The following is a 12,313-nucleotide window of genomic DNA, read 5'->3' as shown; positions in this document are numbered from 1 at the left end:
GCCGGGCTGAGGGCCCCCTCCCCTCCCCTCCCCCCCGAGTGCACAAATTTTTGTGCACCGGGCCTCTAGTGTATACTATAAAGTTCAGTCACATAAAATGTTAATTTCTTATTTAAATCCCTTAGAAACCTGGACTTTTTTTAACCAAGAGGTTTTTATTATATAAGCTGGGAAACTGTGGGTATGCTAGATTAAGTTTTTAATAACCCTTGTTATTTCTCTCTTACAGTTTTACATGTGGCACCCATAAAAGATGAGGCTGAGAACACGGAAAGCTTCTCAGCAATCCAATCCAATCCAAACACAGCGCACTGCCAGAGCAAAGAGGAAATATTCAGAAGTTGATGATAGCCTACCTACAGGAGGAGAAAAACCACCGAAGAATGAAACCGGCTTGTTGTCTTCAATTAAAAAATTCATTAAAGGAAGCACACCCAAGGTAATGGTTTTACCTTGTTCTTACATCATTAAAATTAAAGTTTAGTTTCTTTTCAAACATGTAAAAATGAGAAATCTAATATTGCTAGAGCCCACTTAAGAGTATTAACATTTGGTGTTATTTTAAGAGTATTAACATACAAAATATTTAGTGGCTGTTTAAGAAAACATTATTTATTTTACTTAACTGATTGCTTAATCTTCTGGGGTTTTTTTTCCAGCATAGTATTATAGGAAGTAAAAAATATACACTTCTTTTACTTGAATTTTTTCTTTTACTCACATTGTTTTTTATTTCAAAGGATAGGTAAAATTTCTCAATATTATTAATACATTGTCTGCTTAGGGAGATGATCTATCTGTATACATACATTTGCCAATTAAACTGTATTATTTCATTAAAGAGAAAACAAAGTTATTAAAGAAAGAATGGATGCTGACCAGTAGGCAGATGTTTCAAATTCATTCGGCGAACCTTTTGAGCTCGGCGTGTCAGCATTTTGAAAAACCCTAACTTAACTCTGGTGCCGTGACACATACAGAAATTTTTTGATATCTGCAACCATAGTAAAACAAAGATTTATATTTTTGATATTTATATATTTAAATGCCATTTAACAAAGAAAAATCAACCAAAAAAATGAGTTCGCGTGTCACCTCTGACACGTGTGTCATAGGTTTGCCATCACTGCTCTAGACCAATGGTTCTCAACCTGTGGGTCGTGACCCTTTCACAGGGGTTGCCTAAGACCATCGAAAAACACATATATAATTACATATTGTTTTTGTGATTAATCACTATGCTTTAATTATGTTCAATTTGTAACAATGAAATTGGGGGTCACCACAACATGAGGAACTGTATTAAAGGGTCACGGTATTAGGAAGGTTGAGAACCAGTGCTCTAGACCAACTTGAGTCATCTGAGGAAATCATTTACCCCTCTGAGCCTTAGGAACACTGTAAAATGGCACTAATACCAACTGTTTTGTCTGTCTCAGAGTTGTTTTCCGATCAGATAGCAAATAGGTGGAAAGTAGTTTAAGAAATTTTAACGTACTCTATAAATGGATGGTGTTATTAACCTTCATTGTCTGTAGATTGTATCACTGTTTACTACTCTTGTATTCTTTTCTTGGGATCATTATATGATACATTTTTATTATAAGTTTATCACTTTGATAATTAGTAAAAGAAATCACTATTGCCTCTTATTCATAGGGGTAGATTTTGTTGTCATATCACTAAAAAGCTTAGTTACTGTGAACCATTGGCCAAGATTTAGAAGTATTCTGTTTATAGAGTTTTTCTTTATGTTTTGATGGTTTAATCTTAATTTGTTTTTCTAATATTATTAAAAAATATTTTGTTAATTTTAAATAGAATTTTTTAAAAGTTTCTTTGAGCTAATTTCTATAAACTTAGAAGTAATATATTATTGTTGTATAACAAAGATCAAATTCCTTCCAGAAACATGATTTCCTGAATCTATAAATTCCTAATGGGTTGTCATCATTTCTTTTGAAGAGAATGTTACTTGTCAGTTCATTCTCTAAACAACTCTAAATATTATAAAGTTCTTCATCTTAAGGAAAATATATCTACCCTTTACTTTCTTATATGTTCTTTTCCTCATGTGAAAGTGCAAACCTTCACATCTAAGCTAAATATTTCTAGTTTTCATTATATGACAGTATGTGATACAGATAACCATCTTGGTCACCCTTTTCCGTTGTTCATAAAAGGTAACAACCAGAGTGAAGATAGGTTTTTCTTACGTCTTCTGACTTCTGTTCATTTTTACTTCCTTTGAATTGGGCATTCTATTAATGTGGCATTATGTTATATCATATATTGTATCATCTCTTTTTTTTTCTCTCTCTCTCCTTTAATGGTTAGATTTTTGCCCATGTCAGCTAAAACAGTCAAGATTTTGGTGTTGAGTTTCTTTTTGCTTTTTTAAAAAACCGATATCTAGGATTTTTAAAATTAATTTCTTAATAAGTATAGGGCCACGGGAAATCTGTTTGCAGACTAGAGTCTTCATTAATAATTTGGGCAGTTTTTACTACAGATTCATTTAATTGTACTGTCATTTGCCTTAGATTTCTTTATTATATTCTATAAGATTATTATGAAAAATAGTATTTGAATGCCTTACTGAAATCAAGGTACACTGTTTTTTTTGTGTGTGTGTGTGTTTTCCCCCAAGTCTAACCCTATGTTAGAAATAAATTAAAAGGTGAGCCAAAACCGGTTTGGCTCAGTGGATAGAGCATCAGCCTGTGAACTGAAAGGTCCCAGGTTCGATTCCAGTCAAGGGCATATACCTTGGTTGCGGGCACATCCCCAGTAGGAGGTGTGCAGGAGGCAGCTGGTCGATGTTTCTCTCTCATCGATATTTCTAACTCTCTATCCCTCTCCCTTCCTCTCTGTAAAAAATCAATAAAAATATATTTTTTTAAAAAAAGGTGAACTTGTCATGTATTATTTCTAATGAGCTTATAGTGGCTTCTAATTGTTATTTCTCTCTTATGTACATTGTCATTACACTATCTTCTTGATAATATATTCTAAAATTTTATTCATTATCTATTTTTACTGAGTATATAGTGCTTGCCTATGTTCAATATCTTAATATAGCATCGTTGTTTTTTTCCAAAATTTTGGTAAGGGTTGGTAGCTAATATTTATTGAGTATCTATTAGGTGCTTTGTATCCAGTATCTCCTTAATCCTTAAACCATCTTCTGTTATTTTATAGAAGAGAAAAAGTGAATTTAGGTAACTTTTACAATGTCAATAATAGAAACAACAATTGTAATAAATATTTTGCCCATGATTAAAAATAACAAGAACAAATAAACAGTAATTGAGCAGTTACTATGTGCTATGCACTATTCTCAGTGCTTTAAGTGTAATGACTTCTTTAATCCATTACACTATATTACAGATGAGGAAACAGAGGCACAGGGAAGTTAAATAGCTTGTGCAGGGTTACTTAGCTTTAAGTGGCAACACTGGAATTGAAACCCAGATACTGGTTTCAGAGCCTACACTCTTAACCACTATACTAGTACACTGTTGCCTCTTCAATAAGTGACAGTGCTGAGATTTAAATCCAGATACATTTGACTTTAATACCTGTGCTTTTCCTCCTATACCAGCAATTCTCAACCTGTGGGTCGCGACCCCTTTGGCAGTCGAACGACCCTTTCAGAGGGGTCGCCTAAGACCATCCTGCATATCAGATATTTACATTACGATTCATAACAGTAGCAACATTACAGTTATGAAGTAGCAACAAAAATAATTTTATGGTTGGGTCACAACATGAGGAACTGTATTTAAAGGGCCAGAAGGTTGAGAACCACTGTCCTATACCATTCTGTCCCAAAGTGGCTACATAGTGTCTTTATAGCATTACCTATCTTCTGTAGGGATTAATAATTATTCTTGAGGAAAGTAAATAAGAGTTGAGTCTTCCTGTGCCACCCACTTTGTCATTTATTTATATTCTATTATTGGCTCAAAGCTTGAAGCTTATTCTTTTATAGGAAATTTTTTTTCTCCCCTGGTATTTTTTGCATATATTATTACCCTCTGTCTTTAGTATTTCTGACTGGATGGTAGGCTACTTTCCACAAGTGTCGTTTTCAAATCCAAATTAGTTAGACAACTCCCTGTGCTGCCACTTTGACTTCTTTGGTACGTTTCCTTTTTTTCTTCTGATAATTTTGATTTTCAGTTCATCAGCTAATAGATATTTGGATTGTTTCCATGTTTTAGTTATTATGAAAAATAACTCCTGTGAACATTCACATACAAGTTTTTTGTTGTGTGTGTGTGTGTATGTGTATATATATATATATATAACACACACACCTTACTGATTTCAGAGAGGAAGGGAGAGGAGAGAGAGAGAGAGAAACATCAATGATGAGAGAGAATCATTGATCGGCTGCCTCTTTCATGTTCCCTACTGGGGATCGAGCCCACAACCCAGACATGTGCCCTTGACTGGAATCGAACCCGGGACCCTTCAGTCTGCAGGCGGATGCTCTATCCACTGAGCCAAACCAGCCAGGGCCCCATACAAGTTTTTATGTAGATATCCAGTTTCATTCATCTGAGTGTATATCTAGAAAGGAATTGCTCGGTTATATGGTAACTCTGTGTTTAGTTTCTTAAGGAATTACAGGTTGTTTTCCAAGGTGGATATGCCATTTTATAGTCCCACCAGATAATATGGGGGTTCCAGTTTCTCTACATCCTCTCCACACTTGTTATCATCTGTCTTTTTAATTTTAACCATCCTGGTGTGTGTGAAATGGCAGTTCATTGTGGTTTTGATATACATTTCCCTAATGATTAATGACATTGAGCATCTTTTTATGAACTTTGTTGGCCAGTTGTATGTCTTCTTCGGAAAAATGTCTTTTAAACCCATTTTTTAAATTGTGTTATTTTTATTTTTATTATTGAATTGTAAGAGTTCCTAATACATTTTTAGATACAAGTCCCTTATTCGATATATGATTTGCAAATATTTTCTTCTGTGAACTCCTTTGAAGCACAAAAGTTTTAAATTTTGATGAAATCCAATTTATTTTTAACTTTTTACTTGTATTTTTTATGTCATATACAAATAACCATTGCCAAATTCAAGGCGATGACGATTTCGTCCTAAGTTCTTATAAATATTTTATAGTTTTAACACTTTAGTTCATTTTTAATTAATTTTTGTAGGTGATGTCAGGGAAGAGTCCAACTTAATCCTTTTGCATATTGATATCCATTGGTCCCAGTACCATTTTGTTAAAAGACTCTTTAACTTAAGAGTCTGCCCAGCTGTTTTCCATTGTATTTGTGCCATTTTACATTGTATTTGGCAATGTTGAAGCACCAACATTTGGAATAGTCAGTATTTTTTACTTTAGCCTTTCTATAGGGGTGGGTGGGAGATATCTCATTGTGTATTATTTTACATTTCCCTGATGATTAATGATTTTGAGGTGTTGGTTTTTTTCATGGGCTTGTGGCCATGTGTGGATCTTCTTTTGTCAACTGTCAGTTGAAATTTTTTTCTGTTTGGGGGAGGTGACTTTTTTTGTGTGATTTCATTAGTAGTGCCTATTGAGCAAGTGGTACTTAAAGTTTTTGATCTTAGAATCCTTTACCTTCTTACAGGTGTTGAAAACCCTAAAGAACATTTGTTTATGGAGATTGTATCTATCAGTATATTTCATTAGATCTTAAAACCAAGGAATTTTGAAAATAATCCTAGTTACAATTATATACCTACTACATGTTAATGCAAATAACATTTTGACTATTTTCTAAAAACAAAAAGGAAATTAGTGGGAAGCAAGACATTATTTACTACTTTACGAATCACTTTAATGATGGCTTCATAGAAGGGAGTTGATTTTTATCATTGAAGCATATAAAGAAAACCGTACATGTATTGAGAAAAGGGAAGAGTATTTTAATGTCCTTATTAGATAACTGCAAATACTCCGTTGATGCTATTTTTAAAAATACATGTTTTTATTGATTTCAGAGAGGAAAAGAGGGGGGAGAGAGTGAGAGAGAGATATCAATGATGAGAAAGAGTCATTGGTCCGCTGCCTCCTGCACACCCTCCACTGGGGATGGAGCCCACAATCCAGGCATGTGCCCCAACCTGGAATCAAAACCATGACCTCCTGATTCATAGTTCGACTGTCAACTACTAAGCCACCCTGGCCAGGCTGTTGATGCTTTTTCAAAACTTGACAATTGGTGTAGTTTCTTAGCGTCTTGTGCCAAGATTGAATTTGAAAGCACTGCAAAGATCTTTTCCTTGGTGTGTCTTATACTTAAAATGAATCTTTTACCTATGTATGGCTTGTAACATCGTGTATTGATTATTTGGGAAATACTGGTTCACTAAATTGTGCAGATCTTCTACATGTGTGTCCACTTTGACATATTTTATTATTCAGTATTAAAAAATCACATTTCTGAAAATCTCCACTTAACAGAACAGTCATTGAGTATTGGGAAGCTGTTGACAGCAATGTCAGTTTTGTGGTGTTTGTTGTTTTTTTTGTTGGTGGTGGTTTTTTGGTTTTTGTGTGTGTGTTTTGTTTTTTTTGTTTTGTTTTGTTTTTTGCAGTGACAGGCTTGCTTTGTTCACTTTTCAAAAAACACCCCTTTCAAGTAAAAATAGTTTTCCATCAGCCTGGCCGGTGTTGCTAAGTTGTTCGAGTATCAACCTATGAACCAGGAGGTCACGGTTTGATTTCTAGTCAGGGCACATGCCCAGGTTTTGAGCATGATACCCAGTATGGGGTGTGCAGGAGGTAGCCAATCAATGATTCTCTCTCATCATTGATGTTTCTATCTCTCCCTCTCTGAAATCAATTAAAATATATATATTTTTAAAAAGGCAAGGTAATCTAATTCAGGTTACAACGCAATCATTCAAATACTTTTTCTCAAGATAATGTGGAAGCACATTTGCTGCAGAAGTATATTATATATACAGTACTTCCTATCTCATGCAGAATGTTAACACATATTTAAGGGTTTGAGATTTAGTTAATTTTATGGCTTCATCAAGGACGTTATTAAATAGAACCAGCCTTTCTTTTCTCCCCTGCAAGTGCATGGCAATGAAAAATAAAATGACTATTGGGTGTTAGTACCTTGATTTGTGCTAAAGTGGTAGTTATTTATATCCATCATTGCTTTTGCACAATTAGCACAAATGTCAGCACAAGTTATTCCAGGATAAACAGATGCAAAAAAAGTATTCACCATTTATGTTTGTTACCATGCAGTCACAGTAAAGATCTTTGTTAATCAAAGAAGATTTTTGATGATTAGTTGATGCTGGTACCAGATAAATACAGTCAAAACTAAAAGTCCAGCCACATCTGTAAGCCAGGTTCTCCAGACAAGTTTTGTATTTGCAGATAAGTTTTTAATTCAGTTAGTTACTTTAGCCTTGGCAGATGGAAGTGCCTGTTTCTTTCACTGACATTTTATCCAGTAGGCTTTCAGTATTGTCTGCAATGCTGTAAGAGTTTATAAGTCTCTCAGATATTGTGTATACTTTTTCAACTGATGCAATATAATAACTTACTCTTTAAAATACATCATTGGTATTTTTATTTTGAAAAGCTATAACAATTTTTGGCTTTTAAAGAAATCATGTGTGTTTTTAAAATATTAAATTCCTTTTTTAAAAATGCTGAATGATCTTAAATAACAGTGCAGTTGGATTGGCACCATAATTCAGTTTGAACATGTTCTATTACACAAGACACAACAAAACAACTTAATATTTATGCAGCCAAAGGGAAATAGGTTTATCATATTTTCATTTGTAATTTACAGTCTCATCCAGTTAATTTGGAATATATTTTCTTCTTTTGTGTGTAAGAGAATTCTAATATATCAGTTTTTCATTTCATCCGTGCAGCAGTGGATTAAAATCACAAATCATCTGATTGCCTTAAAAAATTTTTTTGAGGTTGATTTTAGAGAGAGAGAAGAGGGAGAGAAAGAGAGAGAGAGAGAAAGAGAAACAGTGTGATAGAGAAACATTGATTGGTTGCTTCCCATATGTGCCCCAATCAGGGATCGAACTCTCAACCTCTTGGTGTTTGGGATGATGCTCTAACCAACTGAGCTACACTGACCAGGGCTAATCTCCCTTTTTTAATTCAAGGACCTATTTTTATTTATAAATTTTATTTTAAAATAGTACTAAATCCTAAAATAACTATTTAAATTTAAAAATGTTAAAAGTAAGTTTAATATTACAAAGCAAAACAAAGTACTTTTATTGTGTTTCTACATATATAGGAAAACAGAGACTTCAAGATAATAATTTACTGGATCATAATGAGTCTATAGAGATTACAGAAGCTATATAGATTATTGAAGATAGCTAGTAAGAGCACAGTAGAAGTAATGAACACAAAAATCTTTTATATTTAACTAGAGGCCTGGTGCACGAAATTCGTGCACTCGGGTGGGGGGGGGGTCCTCATCCCGGCCTGTGCCCTCTTGCAGTCCAGGAACCCTCAGGAGATGTCTGACTGACGGCTTAAGCCCACCAGCCATGAGCCCGGCTCAGGGCTTCTGGCTGAGCAGCACTCCCCCTATGCGAGTGCGCTGCACACCAGGTGCAGCTCCTGCGTAGAGCGTCTGCCCCCTGGTGGTCAGTGTGTGTCATAGCGACTGGTCATTCCTCCTTTCTGTTGTTTTGCATATTAGCCTTTTATTATATAGGACTATATAGGATGTTCATTCCTTATTGCAGATTTAGGATTCCATTTGGTATTATTTATTTTATGCCTAAAGAACTTCATTTTATATTTTGAATTCTGTCAAATTTTCTGACTCAGAGTGTCTTTAAATTGAGCAATTAAAAAACCATTTTATAGCCCTAACTGGTTTGGCTCAGTGGATAGAGTGTTGGCCTGCGGACTGAAGGGTCCCGGGTTCGATTCCAGTCAAGGGCATGTACCTTGGTTGTGGGCACATCCCCAGTAGGAGGTGTACAGAAGGCAGCTGATCGATGTTTCTCTCTCATCGATGTTTCTGGCTCTCTATCCCTCTCCCTTCCTCTCTGTAAAAAATCAATAAAATATATTTAAAAAATTTTTTTGTATATCTCTTAACCAAGTTTTTAAAAGTTTATTTTCTTTTATCTTTATTTTTTCAATTATAGATAACATTATTTATATTAGTTTTATGTAAACAACATAATAGTTTTATATATATATATAATTTATGAAGTGATCCCATGGTTAAGTCTAGTACACACTGCCACCATACATAATTATTAGAGTTTTATAGCTATACATTCTGAGCCTGTAGTCATTACATACTATCTTTTAGTCCTTATTTGTCTTTCTTATATAGGTTATACAGGATGGAACAAAAGTAGGTTTATAATTGTACGTATGGAAAATAATACGAAAATAAACTGTTTTGCATACTCACAACTGTAAACCTACTTTTGCCTCGCCCTTATACATATGTCCAGTATGTTAAATGCTTATCTTCAGTCCTCATGTCATTGTCTGTAGTCATGTTTGTTTAAAGCTCACTTCTAGTAGATGACACAGAAAGCATTTATAGAACAATATTCTGATTTCTTGCATGTTGCTAAGGGTGCCCTTTATGCTTGAAAATCAGTTTTGCTGCATATAAAATCGTTGACTTGTGCCCAGCCGGTGTAGCTCAATGGTTGAGCATAGACCCATGAACCAGGAGGTCACGGATGGATTCCTGGTCAGGGCCCGTGCAGGCTCAGTCCCCAGTAGGGGGTGTCCAGGAGGCAGCCAATTAATGATTTTCATCATTGATGTTTCTCTCTTCTTCTCCCTTCCTCTCTTTGAAATCAATTTTAAAAAAAAGCGTTAAAAAAAATCTTTGGCTCGCATTTTCTCTTCTTGATTATATTAAATGTTATTCAGGTTTTTTCTGGCATGAAGCATATTGCTGTCAAAGTTTGATAATCTAATTTTCCCTTTATAAATTGATTTTGCCTTGTTCTATTATTTCTGAAAAAAACCTTGGTACTGTAAGTGGCCAAAATTACAATTCCATATTTGGATCAAAATAGAAAAAAACCTTAATTCTATTAAGTTTAGTAAATATATTGGTATTTGTTTTTCTAGTCGGTAGTTTTGGCTAAAAAGAATACTTTTTCAATACATAGTTACAAATCTTTTATTTGAAGAAAATTTTATATGTTCTTTTGCCATGCTTTTGCTTAGGTTTCCTTCTTCAAGGACTACTATTTTTGTCTGTTGTCCCTTCTTTGTCTGTCTTGCAATATTTGTCATATTTTGATGTCTTAAATTTTTTTTGTTTCTCATAAAGGCATAATCTATTCTGTTTACTCACTTTTATGTCCATTCTAGTTCAGTCTTTATTTTTGAAATTTAAAAAAAAATTTTTTTAGTTCTGTAACTTTATTTCTAAGTTTTTCAAACTCATGTATATCTTCTATCATTTTCTTAATATCTTGTCTTCTTTTGAAATAGGTTATGATTTTGATCTATTCTATGCATGTTTTTCTGACACATTTTCTTTATCTGTAGAGATGTTATTTCTTGTATGTTTTATTATGATAATTTTGTTTAAGTATTTGTGGTTCAAAATCCTCTAAAATTGTTTTTGTGTAGTGTTAAAAAAATACAGTGATTGTGCCTGGCCAGTGTTGTTCAGTGGTTGAACATTGACCTATGAACCAGGAGGTCACGCTTCAATTCCCCGTCAGGGCACATGCCCAAGTTGTGGGCTCGATTTCCTGTAGGGGGCATGCAGGAGGCAGCCGATCAATGATTAGAGAGAATCTAATCATTGATTCTCTCTAATCATTGATGTTGCTATCTCTCTCTTCTTTTCCCTTAAATCATCAAACAATATATTTTAAAAAATAGTGATTGCTTTTTGAGTTTTCCTGTCACTGTATCCCTGCCCCATGTGTATCTGGAACTTCTCTTTCCATCTTATCTTTTGTGCCTTTCTCACTCAATTTTTATTACATTCCCAGCAGTTTCCCGTCCTTGTGGAGCCCTATTCTAGAGGGAGCCATAGTTGGTCAATTACAAGAGTTCACAAAATCTAAACTGCTCCTGTTTCACTCTTACCTTGGACCCCTTTGCTATTGGATTGGGCAGCAGTTTCCTCTCCTATTTTTATCTATTGTCATCAAGTCAGCCTGCCATGCTTTCCATTGAATACCTGCCTCTTATCTATTTTGGGCTTCTCCTGTTGTCAGATGCGTCATACACCTTGTTGCATGTTTTAGCTTTCTTCTTCACTGGTGTATATGGACACTTGGGTTTGTGGCTGTTGGTTTGTCCTCATCTACATGGAGTTTGGGGAAATACCTTGTCTCCTGGTTTTGTTTTAAATTTGCATTTGGGTTTTGGTTACCTCTCTAGTTCTCTGTATTTCCTTTGGGATTCAGCGTTTTAACAACACCACCCTTACATGATTTTCCCCTTCAAAGCTTAACTTAGGGACAACTTTGAAAAATACAAATTCCAGAGAAGACACGGTAGGGTTATTACATTTATTAAAACAACTTATACAGTAATGTGGAATTCTTGTTTTTCACATTTCCTCTTCTAAAAAATCATACTATGTCCAAAAATATCCCCAAAGTATACAGTTGAATATTTAAGAAAGACTAGGATTGGGTGACTAATTGTCTCTCAGATTTGGACAATGGATTGTCTTTCAGAATAGCACCATCATCAGACATTTGAATATATTATTCTGAAGAATAGTATTTTATTATCAATGGTTGCAGAAACTTAACCTTGATCTTAATAGCTTCTGATTCTTTTCCCTCTTGAGAGATGTACATTAAAGTATTTGAATGTATTCTCAATTGACCATAGTATACTAATAGTCTGTTCTGCGATACTATGTGGTACCTCCACAATATCAGTTAATGTACACTGAGTGGCCAGATTATTATGAGCACCTGACGTTTGTAGGCAAATTAGCTATAATTTCACCCTGAAGTTGCTAGAGGGCCAGACCATTATAAATTGTGAAGCAGGTAGTTTACCACGACAGAAGTGATTTTTTTTCTGAAGGTATGGGTAAACAATGCGATTTAACAGCCTTTGAACATGGGAGACACACACACACACACACACACACTGAGTGGCCACATTATTATGACCACCTGACGTTTGTAGGCAAATTAGCCGTACACTGCATCGTATGGGATATGGAAGCCGAAGGCCTGTTCGAACACCTTTGCTCTCTGCAGTTACCAAGATAAAACGTCTCCAATTCACACAGGAACACAAGGATTGGATAGTCGAGCATTGGAAAAAAGTCATGTG

General features: G+C 34.7%; 1 protein-coding gene across 6 annotated transcripts in view; it reads left to right on the top strand.

Annotated features, from left to right (window-relative positions):
* CTDSPL2 (CTD (carboxy-terminal domain, RNA polymerase II, polypeptide A) small phosphatase like 2) overlaps positions 1 to 12,313 on the top strand; it is a 92,575-nt gene that overhangs the window by 32,727 nt on the left and 47,535 nt on the right. For all 6 annotated transcript variants that reach the window (XR_001364262.1, XM_005877530.2, XM_014548780.1 and 3 more), the window contains exon 2: positions 230 to 439. Coding sequence is in view for 5 of the 6 variants with exons in the window: in XM_005877530.2 (XP_005877592.1) it covers positions 254 to 439 (186 nt within the window). In the remaining variant the exon portion in view is untranslated. The remainder of the gene's footprint in view (positions 1 to 229; positions 440 to 12,313) is intronic.

Source organism: Myotis brandtii, unplaced genomic scaffold, assembly GCF_000412655.1.
Source record: "Myotis brandtii unplaced genomic scaffold, ASM41265v1 scaffold521, whole genome shotgun sequence".
Lineage (NCBI taxonomy): Eukaryota > Metazoa > Chordata > Mammalia > Chiroptera > Vespertilionidae > Myotis > Myotis brandtii.
This window is presented reverse-complemented; position numbering and strand designations above follow the sequence as displayed.